The 15,180-nt window shown below is 36.1% G+C and overlaps 1 protein-coding gene across 6 annotated transcripts in view; it reads right to left on the bottom strand.

Annotated features, from left to right (window-relative positions):
* The window catches only part of LOC129952835 (glycine receptor subunit alpha-2), a 69,075-nt gene that overhangs the window by 1,488 nt on the left and 52,407 nt on the right, over positions 1–15,180 (bottom strand). For all 6 annotated transcript variants that reach the window (XM_056065687.1, XM_056065686.1, XM_056065688.1 and 3 more), the window contains 2 exons: positions 7,702–8,072; positions 4,969–5,097 (listed from right to left, as the gene is read on the bottom strand). In XM_056065687.1, the coding sequence (XP_055921662.1) occupies positions 4,969–5,097; positions 7,702–8,072 (500 nt within the window). The remainder of the gene's footprint in view (positions 1–4,968; positions 5,098–7,701; positions 8,073–15,180) is intronic.

Below are 15,180 nucleotides of genomic sequence, written 5' to 3'. Positions count from 1 at the left end.
ATTTCGGAGGAAGCATCATCTTAGTAATTCAGAAAATGCCAACACTACAGATTTATATTTTTCTATGCTTCTTGAGGAAAGTGGAAACAGAGAATATCCTATTTCACGCTAACAAGCATAGCAAAGAAATATCTTGAAAATAAAAATAAACTGGGGCCCTACTATGTAACTCGATTCTACTTTTGATTCTATTCGAAACTCATTTCCGATTCTACTTTCAAATAGTACCACGTATGAAAGTAGAATCGAATGCCAGTTATACCAACTTATTTTCAAAAAATGTTCTACTTTCGAACGAGTATCGAGTTGTTTGACAGTTTTAAAAACAAAATAATAAAAAACAATAATAAAACATCAAATTTTTGGACAAAAATAATTATTACAAAAATGGACACCGTTGGAATTTGGTTCAATTTGCAAGGAATTGAAGAACGGTACGAGCAAATCAAACGCAGAAAAATAAGTGATAATTCCAAAATAATGGAGTTGAGTGAGAAAATGTTTGCACATATAGGGTCCGCCATAGAATTTTTTTTTCGACAAGTGCTTTCTTCGTTACACTTAGCTCATGTCTGATTTCACAGTTAATTAGATTATCTTTCCGCTGAACGAATATGGTTCATCACCTTTTCAGATGGAGCTCATTTTGATCTTTGCGGGTATGTAAACAAGCAACATTGTCGCATTTGGTTCACAGAAAACCGATTCTCTTCGAAAATAAGCAAAGAGTGTTCGCTACAGTCAATGGCGATCGTTATCGGGCCATGTGGAACGAATTTTTGTTCACAGACGGACGGTTTCCACAGGACGGCGGCGCTACGTGCCACCCGTCGAAGCTACACTCGATGTTTTTAAAGCATTTAAAAAAGAAAGAAGTTATAATATTTGAACGCATTCCTAATCAAAAATATATACTTTTGTTTTAGTTTTTTTAGAACTATCGTCTAAAGACTAAACTAAAGACGGGTTAATGTTTTTACTTAAGACCACATTATTTATTTATTTATTTATTTATCTGACATGACTTCTCGCAGAAGACAAAATGCTTTTCCAATTATCATGAAGTTATCAGCAGCATTGAATTTTTTGGCAATAAGAAGTTACCAAAACCACAACGGTGATGATAAGAACGCTGGACGTGCACAGCAAACCATAACAAAAATACTTGCCGAAGTTTTGACTTCAATCGAAAGTGTCATGTGCCTGCTGATGATGAATTTTGAAATGAATGAGGAAGAGAAACGAAAGTCCAAACTCTATTTTTGGCAAAAATCAAAAATCACGTAAATAATAAAACACAAAAACTTGAATGAAAAACTTTCAAATTCAAACTACATATTAATAATTTATAACATTTTAGTTACACTTTGACAAAAAAAAACTCCGCTCGAAAACACATTTGATGTAGAGTGATTATTTTCGATTTTGCCCTGTTTTGAATTCTACTTTCGAGTTACGTAGTTCCTCGTTTATTCGAAAGTTTATTTGAATAGAGTTGGCACTACTAGAACTATTCGATTCTCGTTTGTTCGAAAGTAGTCAAATAGATACATAGTAGCAATTTTTCGAATTCGAGCAATTTCATTGTAGAATCGAGTTACATAGTAGGGCCCCTGTACCTATTCGTTTTTTTGTGAATTTTATGACTTCGTTTGAATCCATAGATCACAAAGCTCTCTTCCATAAACTGAGCAACATAGGATTAGGAACGAAATTCATAAAAATAACTCAAAGCATGTACATAGGTAAAAGCAAACACAAGCAGCCTTATGGGATGGTTTGAAACTAAAATGGATGTTAAGTACGGCTGTCTTCTGAATTTGTACCTATACTATTATATACAATATGCGATTAGATATCGATTAGACACCATTAGGAATTGTATCAAAGAGTACAAATTTGACATACATATGTATTTCGTAAAAAAATTGCCTTCAAATTAAAGTAAGTTTACAGGAAATTTGACTTAACAGCAAAAACACTATATATGTATATTAGAGTGTTTTTGCTAAAAAGTTTTTCAAGAAAAATCTCCCTTACCATTAACATTAAGTCAAGTCTACTTATGTCAAAATGTCAGTTTATCATATTTTGTCATTCCACTGAAAGCTGAACTTTATTATTTTACGATTTATTAATTTTCGGCACAATTCTTTTTAATGTTTTGTGTCTAAATATTTCTTGTCAAATTAAAAAAGGAATAAGTAGGTACTATATCGGAAAGGAATAAGTAATATTCTCCGGCTCTTAAATTAAATGACTTAAATAATGAATGCACTATGAAGTAAGGGCGGATCCAGACTTTTAATGGGGGGGTTTCACAAGAGGCATACAAAATTTAAATAACATAATGTGTATCTTAACATTACATTTACAGATTTCAAGGCTTAAGTTACAAGTTATTATTACTATCGTTATGATTCTGCTAACCTGTAGATTGCAGCTGATGCTAGAAGAAAAACAATTTGATCATAAAGAGTCAACACAATTCAAAAATTGTAGAGACAAAAATGGTTCGTTCTTGAATTTAAGGAAAAAGGTGCATTGAAGCACATAATTTCTCTAAAAACTAAATTAAAATAAATCGAGGTAAGCAAATAAGTTGGTAAGAAATTTTAATATGGTGTTTACAAATTCACCTTGCAGAATCTCTTTTCACTTCAGTTCTCGAGAGATTCAAAGCTTTTATATTAAACTAGTTATTACCTGCGACTTCGTCCGTATTAGATAGTTTTTTTTTAAACAGTAGTAAGTGAAAGAGTGACGACAATCCGCATTGAGGCCAAATTTCACCACCTGAGCCTTATTAGCGCGCATGCCCCGACGGCAGAGAAGGATGACAATACCAAAAAGGAATTCTATGAGCTAATCGTCAAAATATATGAGCAATGTCCCAAAACCGATGTTAAAATTCTCCTGGGAGATTTTAACGCAAAAATTGGTAAAGAAGGCATTGTTGGTAGGTCAATCGGAAGACAAAGTCTACACGACAACACATCATCTGGAAACGGACTCAGGCTTATGGTGATGAAGTCAACGATTCCGCCAGCGAAAAGCCACGTCAAATCCATTTGGTTGTCAATCCAGAGTTCCACCCAACCGACCAGTGTGAGGGCAAACTAGCCATCACCAGGCCGAAGTCAAACAAAGCGGCCGGTGAGGATGGTCTGCAGGCGAAACTTTTTAAGTACGATGGAGCAGATTTGGTAAGGAGTATGCACCAGCTATAGTTACTTAAATTTGGTCGGAAGAAAGCATTCCTGACGAGTAGAACTTAAGCACCATCTGCCCGATCCATAAAAAGGTGACCGCCTTCTCTGCGCCAAATACAGTGGTATTAGCCTTTTAAACATCGTGTACAAGATCTTGTCCAGCGTATTATGTGAACGCCTGAAGCCATTTACTGACGAACTAATTGGCCCTTACCAGTGTGGCTTCAGGCCTGGAAAATTTACCATCGACCAAATTTTCACTCTACGCCAAATCCCGGAAAAGAGCCAAGAACACCCCAAAGAGACATTGTACAAAACTTTAATCATCCCAATCTTGCACCATACAGAAGCATGGACCTTCTCCCAGGCGGATGAAGGATCTCTTGGTATCTTCGAGAGGAAGGTTCTGCGTACGATCTATGGTCCGCTTTGTGTCGACAGGCAAAGTAAGATCTGGCGGAGAAGATTTAATCAGGAGTTATACGAGCTGTACAGCGACTTGCCACTGTTCAAAAAACTGCGTGTACAACGCTTAAGATGGCTAGGGCATGTCGAGCGAATGAACATTGAAGCTCCAGCCCGTAAGGTATTCAACGCCAAGCCTGAGGGAACAGGAAGCAGAGGCAGGCCTCATCTCCGGTGGAGTGATCAAGTTCCAATTATTTTTCAAATCGTTGGTAATTTAGGAGTGAAAGCGATCAGATTCCCCGAAAAGTTTTTTCCAATAGGAATGCGTTGTTTTCCCGAGTTCAAAAGTAACTCATGTCCTTTCTTAAGTCTCAAATTAACTCTTAAATCTATTCAGTAGTTTAGGCGTAAAAGCGATCGGCCCACCTGAATTTTTCCATGGAAATGAGTCATTTTCCCGGGGTAAAAATTAGCCTATGTCCGTTCTCGGGTATTAAAATATCTCAATAACAAATTTCATGCAAATTGGTTCAGTAGTTTAGGCGTGATTGAGTAACAGACAGACAAACAGAGTTACTTTCACATTTATAATATTAGTATGGATGAATAGATTTGAAATGTTCATCATCTTCTTGAATTAGTGCCACTTTTGCTGTTTTTGGAAAACTTATATTTTTTTTTTGTTTTTGAATTTTAGTTGTTTTTGGAAGCAAACCGCTTATTGGTAAATATCGTTAAAGTACTTACAAATCTTTAGATGAAACCTTTACTTATACAAATCAACTGTATAAGCTTTACGACTCATATGAACCACAGTAGATCGTCAATTGGGAAAATTATGATATGCTCCACGATTGGAATAGCAAAATACAAATTTTATTTTCATATAACTTTTTAATTTATGGGAATTTCTACGAAAACTAAAAAAATAATCTCCCTTAGGGGTCATGACCCCTACAACTCCCATCTGGATTCGCCATTGCAATGAACCATTCGTAACAGACAAGTAAAGAATGCGTGTTAAACTTTCTTGGAACTCGTCCGATTCTTAACTCCATGAGACGAGCAAACTGGGGTACAAACAATATAAGAATTCTAAAATTTGTCAAAACAGCTATAGAAGTGTCGTGTTCAAATAATTAACCAGAGCTATTAACTCACTAATTTATCAGATTACATGCAATACATGTTCAGTAATTCAAGGTAACTGTTTAATTATTATATCTAATACCAATATAGTATTACACCCTCTCTTTTTTCGGCTGATGGCTTATGTCATGCTCTAATTGTGAATAAATTATGTATTATTTTAAAAGAATCAATGCTTGTATGTAATGCAGGTACTTACCATTGGAAGAACTTTAGGCACTTTATTTATTTGATATTGGTATTGAACCTCCAAAACTTTAACAACAACAAATTCTGCTAGTGCAGCAAAAACAGACACCATACAACCTGCCATCCATAAATCCAGTGCCTGGAAAAAAATTCATTTATTAAAACAAAATTTTGTATAGATTTTTAAAATTTTGTAAAGCTTAGCATTTTTCATTTCGATATTGTTACTTTTTTACTTTAAATAAATAAAAAGGATCCGTTGTTTTTTATTCAAAAAATTTATTTTAGAGTCAATGGTCGCATTCACAAAGCTAGTGGCTACGTAGTCAAGGGATTCTGATTGGCTAAATCTAACTACAAAAATAGTTGAATTTCCCCTCCGACCTAGAGTAAACATTTCGGATACGATGTTAGTGCACACTGGTTTTGACGTTTCACAATCAACTGCTCGGTAAGGACACAAGAATTCAAAATGAAATTAATCTTTCGGTAATTAAATACAAATATAAATCAATCATATAATTATCTTGTATTTGGTTTTATTGAATTTAAAAAGAAAAACAAACTATTTAAAGTTCTGAAAACACAAATGTTTCTTATTTTATATGTTCATTTTATATATTTAACTAGCTTTGTAGTGCAATTTTGCATTCACAAAGCTAGTTGAATTTTGACTACGTAGTTACTAGCTTTGTAAATGCGACCAATTGCTTCTTCTATTAAAATCGAGGGGAAGGCAATTTCGGAATATTAAAAAATGCTTGTATTCTGAACCTTTTGACGAAACGCATATTAATTTTTATTATGCTATTTCCGATAATAATACAAATGGTATAAAATTGAATTTAAATTGGAAAATTGTAAATAGCGATTCATACTCTTGTTTTTAATTGCAAATTTGACTGGGCTAGTATTGGTCAAAATATGAAATCATAGTTTATTTTTTTTAAAGCATTTTTCACTTATGTATGTATGTTTCCATAATAATAAATAACCTGCTTTTATATTGAAATACAACCGCTATTAAACTTAATGAATTTACAGCTGAATTTGAACCAGTTTGTAAACATTTTATTTTATTAAAATTTGTTTTTTTTTTATGATAAGTGCACACTCAGGGGGATATGACGTCTTTTATTATGCAGAGAAACACGGGGAGCGTTAAGAAAGAAGAGAAGGTTTAAAATGAGGTGTCTGTGCACATTGGTTTTGAATTCCTGAATATTGCAATGACAGAGCTTGGCAAGGCATTACACATTCGTGTAGTAGGGCTAAAGAACGTATCTCGACGAAGTTGGATTCGTGGGTATACCAGAAGCGTGAGTATTACGGTTGAACTGTTTACGGTTAAAATGACGGTAAAAAATGATGAGACAAGAATCTTTAACTAAAGATGATATTATCACCAATCAATTTAAATGCTCTACGTTGAGTGGTGTCCAAGAGGCTTAAGTAAGTTGCAGGAGCACCAGCCCACAGATGGGAGTGTTACTCAAGCTTTGGACTTATGTAAATAAGTCTTGTAAATAACAAACAGACTATCGACATCGCGCCTGTGCTCATTCCACAAGAGGCATTTGGTGAGTGGTGACACACATACCGAGAATATCATAATGTTCAGTCTCATTGATACAAGTGCCATCCATGGACAAAGGGGTATATCTCGGTTTATAGATATAACGACAATATTGGGTTTTCGAAGCATTAAATTCCATGCGAATTTGTATTCCCCATTGCAAAATTCTGTTTAGGTCGGAATTTACTGAGATCGCCATTTTTTCCCGCTGAAGCTTGTTTGTGATTTAACCGTAAGAGTACTATCGTCTGCAAAACAATGATTGGATTTTATTGGTCATTAATAAAAATGAGAAAGAGTGTTTGGAGATAAAACAAATTCGTGGGATAAACTAGCACTTATTTTGTGTTTTCAGATTTGAAACCACCTAATACTACTTGCATTGAACAATCCCAAAGGTAGTTACTAATAATAATGCCAAACCTTATTAAATGCTCTTGATATATCATGTGCAATAATCTTACTTCCTCCAAAACGATGCATGTAAAGATGATCTGACCTATTGCTGCGAAAGCCGTAGTGTCGGAGAAGGTTGAAGCTTTCGGTCGTCGAGTTATTTCTTGAGCTGATAATAATTAAGCGGTTCCATGACCTTGGAAAAAAGGGAAGTGCAACCGGTCGAAAATTGGAGGGTGGGGAGGATGCACCTTTTTTGGGAAGTAGGATAGATGAAAAAGCTTACGCAATGGTTTTTTCAGCGTTGAAAAACACCTCTTCAGAACAATAGCGGGGATGCCATCCGGGCCAGCGGATTTATGTGTGTTGAGAACGCTTAGGACTCTTGCCACAGTACGGGTGCGGAGAAAGATTGGTCCCATATAATCATTAACACGCTCGAGTACAAGTGTAGTCATAGCACTCCCTGACAGCGTTGAATTGGTTGGCGAACTGCCTAGAAAAGCGATAATCTTTCTCTTAAGAACTAAGAATGGAGTGCCATTGACAGCAAGCGTATAGAAACCAAGAAAGAGGAAGAATTCCTAATGTTTTTTTGATGTATTTTTTGTTTGTATAAGTTTACGAGCATTATGAGTATAAGGTATAAGGTATATAATATAAGTATGATATAATATAAGTATAAGTTAATAGCAATATTTATTATGCTGCTTACCTACTAAGCTATGAAATCATAAGCGGTATAATGTTTATTGCAAGCAAATTACTCACCTTAACGTATGCAACTGGTGGGATATCTGCCCTTAGACCCGTAAACATAGTTACTAATGTCAACATACATGTAACAAGGAGTGTTACTCTTCCTGGTATTGCATCTAATCCTAGCCAAAAACTAAACCAAGAAAGCATTACAACCAGAGACGATGGAGCAAACGTTTGAATTAAATGATGTCCAATTTGTCGTTCAAACCGAAAATACACAGTTAAACGAGAAAAATTTCCGACTTTTTCAGGCATATAACCATCGCTTTCTTCCGTTTCCAATGGCTGTCCTAAATTGTATTGAAGAAGTTTCAATTCCGGATTCAGAGTAACGCCAGAGTCTGACCATCGAAGTTTAACCTTTTGGTTACTATAAGAAACTGTAAATAAATTAATGAAATAATACTTGTACTGTTATGGTTAAAAAGTTTTAAAAATTTATTCATATCATAAATATGTATATTTTCATATGAATGCAAATATATTTACTAATTTATAAGTTTGTAACATTGTAGGTATTTAGTACTGAGATTCGATGTTGATATTTCTAATTTAGTGGTGTTGACATTCTCCAAAACATACATTTTTGTTTGACACACACGGTTGAATTGAATTTTAAAAATAACCAGATCAGGCAGCAGGCGAAGAGGATGACATCTCCACTATTTTGCCAAGCTTTACGCAATTTTTAGGTTAAGGGCGTGCTGTCGGAAAGGCCCTTAAGGATCCTTGCTGTGAATGTAAATTAACTAATTAGGGTTGAACGTAGAGCTTACTTATTCCGCTTGCTGAAAGACCAAAGTCCTGATGTGTTTTTGGCCAGCGAAACTAAACTCAACCAGAACCATAAATTGACGCACAACAAAACAATATCGTACAAAGAGACCAGCCGAACTCCATTCAATGGAGTGGAGTCGCTATTTTCGTGCAAAAAGGCATTAGTTATGAAGTTATATGCAATAGTGAAGTACGCAGATTTCAGATGCTTGAGGCATGTATCGTGTGCACCACCAGGGTAAGCGTTTGTATCGATCGCGTCTTATGAACCGGAATCATCTCAGCCAGCTCAATTTATAACAGAGCTCGGAAAACTTTTTCAGTGCTTACAACGGAACTCGGAAGAGAACTTTTATCTCATGGCCGGTGATTTAAATGCCAAACATGCAGATTAGGGTTATCAAATACAAAATCCTCGTGGTGACTAGTTACTAAATTGGATTGCGGTGACTAGTTATTAAATTGGATTGCCGAAAACAATGTTGGCTACTGATATACACTCATTCCCAATGAGCCTGTCTATTTGGATCTTTTGATAATGGACTGACAATAACTGACACTGTGGGTCAAAGACCAAGAAATTGTTTACGGACGGTCGAGTACGACAGTGACCACTGCGGACTCGCCGCCGTAATGCTGCTTCCAAAGTTGGAGTTGAAGGAGTAATTGCCGGTGCGCTCTTACAATTATAGTAAGACTCACTAGCCGCGCTTCACTAACGCCTTAGAGAGAGAATTTCGGTCTAGAAACATTTCACAAGATAAAAGGTAAACAAATTGATAAAAAACTATCGATTAAACATTAATTTGTACTAGGACAAAAATATTAGGGCCGTTAATTCTAGTGACCCGAGTATGTTTTAGCAAATTAACAAGATCCTTAGGAGGAGTGATCGGAACGACCTTCTTAAGCTTCAGAGGACGACATAGAGGCGGACTTCTGACAGCAGGAATAGATCCAGAAGACGCCATCTTGGACGATGATTTTTTTGTTGTCGAAGATACGCAGAAGAAAGCAGAGGCGGTGGGGGCTGCTCGCCAGCAAGTGTGCAAGGTGAATTTTTGCATTCGCCCTAATCACAACCTGGAGATTAGAACCCTGCAGCAGCACTTCTACCTGCTTAACGACATAACCCAGTGGCGATCCGAGAACCTTTGTTTTACCAGGTTCAATGACGAAAACTTGGCAAATATCATTATCGACGAGCAAAACGGGACTAATACCGTATTAGTCACATAGAAAGAGGTCCAGCTCATCTTCGGTTCATTACAGAAAAAGAAGTCAGCAGGTGACGATGGTATATCCAAAATTGTACTACGACATTTACCTCAGAAAGCTGTAGACATTTAGACCACTCTTTTTAACAACGTTCTGAATAATGCATATTATCCGGTCCGTTGGAAGACAGCCGAAAAAGGGAAAGGAGAACTCGAATCCGGCGAATCTCCGGTCGATAAGTCTGCTGCCAAGTATCAGTAAGGTATTCGAGAAGGTTATAAATAGAGCTCTGTCCAAGTGGGGTGAGAACACACAAATATTTCCGTTTGGCTTTAAGGCGGGACATGACACTATTCATGGTGCGTCGAAGATTGGTTCTGATATCCAGTGGATAAAATTTTAAAGGTTGACTTGTAGAAGGCCTTCTGCACACTATGGTTGGAGGATCTGTACCTTAAGCTGACCAGACTTGGCATAAGTTAACCACTGTTGTATTTGCTTTATGACATGCTTAATGGTAGACGGCTTATTGTCAAAATTGGTAATGTAACATCTACAAAAATCTTTGATATTAAAAATGTTCTTCAACAGTGAGCGGTTAAATCTTGTTTAAAATTTACACAAGTGATGTGATAGCAAGTCTGACTCAGGGAATAGCGTACGCCGACGACCTAATTGCCTACAGAACGGCCACAAAATTGAGGTTATCAAGACACTTTTGCAGTGTGACTTCGACAAGATTGAATAATCATTAAGCGATGACTGGATGTTGAAAATCAACCTTCAGAAATGCGGAACTATTCTATTCAGGACAACGCTGTATGGGGCCTCAAGGGATACGGGAAAGAACTGGAAAAATCTAGTGATCGTCGGACCGAATCAACAGCCACTAGTCGATAAAAGTTTAGTAAAGTACCTTGGCATCTAGTTGGATCTGTACTTGTTTTTCGACAGACATATGAGTGCTGCACTGACCAGTGCTAGGGAAGCCTTTGGCCTGACACAACGGTTGTTTTCTTTACAGCAGGGTGAAGGTGATCTGCTAATGGCCCTTATCCGGCCGATGATTGCTTATGGGTGCCCGGTACGGTTCAACGTTGCTTCATTTCAAATGGAAAGGATTCCGGTGTTTGAGAGACAATGTCTGGGACGCACGTTCCACCAGAACACCAGAGTACAATCAATACTATTCCAAGATAAACAGAAAAGATAATTTCTTGCTGAAGGTAGGGGTCGCATTGGGAGAGGGATGTCGTCGACTAACAGTTTTCCTCTATTTAGAGGGCTGATACAGGATAGAGACGCGGTTCCGCTAATCTACCACGTCAGCCGTAAAACTGTAGATAAGCGACTCCTTTACTTTCGAGACGTCCTCGCACTAAACGGAGCCGAGCACCTTTTTCCGATAAGGACCGAAGAGATATAGGGTGAGGAGAACCAGTTTTGGTGGCTTTAAATTGAGAATGTCATTTAAAGTTGTCTAGGGCGTATAATCTTGGCCGGCTTACATAGGTTTATGGATTAGATTAGGGACAGTTAAGGTGGCACCCAAAAAAAAAATCAATACAAATCATTAAAAAACGCCTAAAAAGCTGACTGTGGCTCTTCTAGTTTCAAGTAGTTTTAAGTAATTTTTAGTAGAATGAAAATGTTAACGCTTGATAAATCTAATTGTGAAACATGCTGAAGGATGTCAAAATATTTTGAAAAATTTGTTCATGTTTGACAAGCATATGCAAGGCATAACTTTCTTCCCGTCAGACTACGTACAAACATATGTAATGTATGTATGTTTTTACCGACTAAAAAATGTACCTGCAAAATTAGTTTTTCTATAAATAAGGGAGCAAGACAAATTGAAAAAGATGGTTACCTCTTCCACTTGGAGGGAAAAAGAGGAGCAAAAAGCTTCTGGTGCTGTGCTGAAAGGAAGTCTTTGCGATGCACTGCAAGACTTCACACAGTCGATGTTGGTGACGTGGTGGTGGTTTCCAACAAGGTGAACGACCATACCCACGCTCCTATATCTTTCCAAACGGAAGACCATAAGGCCAACCACCAAATTAAGCTGAAAGCCAAAGAGGCACTTCCTCCCAGTATAATAATCAGAGACTCAGTGATAATGGTAGAGCATGTATATCGTCCGAGCCTTCCCTCAAAGGCGGATCAAAAATGAAGATTCATCAAGTGCGAGAAAGCCTTGTTAAGCAACCGACCAAGCTTGAGGAAATTAATATTCCCGAGCACATCAAGTTTTCTGACGGAGAGCATATACTCGGGAGGAAAAACATAATTCTTGGTACAAAACAGTCGATCCAGCTACTTTTGGAGTCAAAGTGCTGGTTGGTTGATGGCACGCTTGCGGTGGTTTCAAATATTATGGGGCAACTGTTTTTAGTGCATGGCCATATACATGGAATTGTTGTTCCTCTGGTTTACTGCCACATGAGCCAGAAATCAAAGTAGACATATTACGAATTCTGGCTTCAACTCCTGAAATGCGCCTGTGATTTCAATATACCTTTAAGTCCAGAACGAATCATATCCGATTTTGAAATGGCAATAATAAGGTCCGCCCAAACGTTCTTCCCAAACATTTTTCATTTCGAACAAATTATCTGGCGGAAAAACCAAAATTTGGGCTTCCTAATCAAATATGGGCTAAATGAAAGCTTCGCAGATTTCCAAAGCCATATGCATTGGCAATTCCAGATCAAGACCACGCTACAAGCCAGAGATCTGGACAACGGGACCCGCTTCAACTAAAAACCAGTTTCCCTAGGATGCAAAACAATGTGAAGGGTGGCATAGACGCCTTAAGCAAGCAGGTCTCGGATCATTCGAAAGAATGCCTTTTAGGTAAATTGGCAGTCGAAAGAGTTCGGAGAGGAGAAGAGCCACCAACAACAAAGGCCATGAAGAGAAACGAGAAGCTACAGAGCAGGAGAACATCGGGTAAAAAAATGCAGTTCCTAAAAAATGTTACACATAACTTCATCTTCGCTTAGAAGTTACACTGGCCATCAAAAATGACGATACCCATTCTGTCCTTTTCAGGTCGACCGAATATTTATGAAGAGAATTAACATTGAAATTTTCTGAACTAGCATTATTAAACAAAAAAAAAATTTTTTTAGTCCAGCGTAGAGTGTGTAAACTCGTCAGTCAGGCGCCAATATCAACAGCTTTTTTGAATAAAAGTACTCCACTTCTCGGGGTTCAAACCCACTCAGGCAACTTTGTTGCTCCGCTTAGAGTATATAAAGACGCCAAAACATGTAAATGAGTTATTTTCAAAAAATAAATGTCATCTAATTAATGTTGTATACCTATATACATTTTTTATATTTCTGTCATATAAAAATGTTCGGTATGCAGTTATTTAGTGCTTATTAATATACATTGAACATTTGAACTTCTTTAAAAAATACAGACCCCTTTCAGAGATACAGAATTTTGAAAAAAAATATTATTATTTAAAAAAAAACTAACGACATTTTTGATCATCAAGATTATTATTAAGACAGTATAAGAGCTTGCGCAAAATAAAAATATTGAAATAGGTTCATTGAGAAAACTTTAACCAAAAATAACGGTTTCATTTGGGGTACCCTTCTATACAAATGAATTACAATACAATTTTTTTTATTTTAAGAAGCCAGGTTAAGAAAAAAAATGAGAAAATTGAATAAAAATCTATAGGTCTGTTTTCGAGAAAATTCGAATTTTCAATTTTTGACCAATAAATTGATATTTAAAGTCTTAAAAAAAGAAGAAAAAACGCCTAACGCGAATCGGCTTGATACCTTAATTTCCATGTTTGAACACAACCGACCCAATTGTTTGGGCTGTAGGGTCGTAGACAGATGGACTCGGGGGACCAACTTTTTTCGACTTCTCTATCATCTTAATGACATGTTTTATTTAAATCTTGAGTTCGAAATTTATTACGAATGCCAAATTTGACATATTGTTAGTATATGTTACAAGTAAAAATAGTTTACATGAGTGGAATAAATCTGAATGCATAATTTAAGAAATATTTGTTCATGGAAATAATTACATTTGAAAAATTTATCCGTAAAATTACTAAAAATGGAAAAGGAAGAGATTGAATGCAGACAGTTGACATGAACTACAAGTATTGTGTTAAGACTCCATAGATAGAACGATAAATTTAAATTAAATTGGGTGGGCAACAGTCCGTTTGAGAACTAGGGCCTAGTGACTTACAACTCTCAACCATTTCTGTGTGCGAGTAATGTTATCAGGAATGGAGGGGACCTACAGTTTATATGCCGAATCCGAACGGCTAATTTGAGAAAGCACTTTTAAATGACAAGAGTTACTCTTGGAGAATTTGTCAATTCCTCGCAAGAGGCAGTACCCGTTAAAAGACTCTAGATGGCATAGGCAGGGATCGAACCAAGACCTTTGGCATGACAGTCCAACGCACTAACCATCATGCCACGGGTACTAAAAAACGATAAATAATGAGTTTAAATATAGCATACTTTCTTCCACTCGCCAGACATTATAAACACACATACATATCGAAATACACTTATTGGAGCTTTATTAGATTCAAAATTTCCAAGATATAAAATATAGAATATTCAATAGTTGCGTACTCTTTTTTCAACTCTTATTGCCATTATTCTTTTCCTTAGACCTTAACTGGTAAAGTACTACGACATGGGAGCAAAACTAAATATAAAGCCTTATATTTCCCAACTACTTCTCAAATGTCGGCTACCTCGTATAAATTATTTTAAACAAATAAAGGCTTATCATTTATTAAAACTATTTTTACATCCAAAAATAAAAGATTCCTGAAACAAATTAATTTATTACTTTGTCGAAATATATTTAGCTTGTTCTTGGCATGTATTATCTATAAATTGCAAAACCTTTCTTTTTCTATTGTGCTTAGAGAGACTTTTTGTGATAAATTCCAGCTTTTAAAAAGATCATAAATATCTGGTTAGCTCCAAGACATATGTATATTATCAGAAATATAGCCAATTCTTCCAAATTTATATGGAACTGATTTCAGTCAAAAATTTTGACCTGATACAAAGTCGGATGGTACATCACACACTTAAAATATTTCTGTTATGTATGTACATACGTACTATATTGAAATTGTCCTAAGGCTGTGATAAAATAGGGTCAATCATGGGGTGGAAAATACACACGCTGGCAAGCTGTTGATGACCTTTATCGAAGTATAAAATCATCCTGTATCAATACGCGCGTTTTTTGGCATTATATAAATAGTATAGTAGAAAATTCCTAAGAAAACCCATCGGCAGTAGCCAGATTTCTGTATTTAAAAATTGGTACAACTGAAAGAAGACCTGTCAGAATAATAATTAAAAAAAAAAAACACAAATAAAATAAAAACTGTGAAAATCCAAAGTTAAAATTAATTTCAGCAAAAAAAATTAAACTAAAACTAATAATGTGGACAATTATCAAAAATAAAAGGTA

This window comes from Eupeodes corollae, chromosome 3 (genome assembly GCF_945859685.1).
Source record: "Eupeodes corollae chromosome 3, idEupCoro1.1, whole genome shotgun sequence".
Taxonomy (NCBI): domain Eukaryota; kingdom Metazoa; phylum Arthropoda; class Insecta; order Diptera; family Syrphidae; genus Eupeodes; species Eupeodes corollae.
This window is presented reverse-complemented; position numbering and strand designations above follow the sequence as displayed.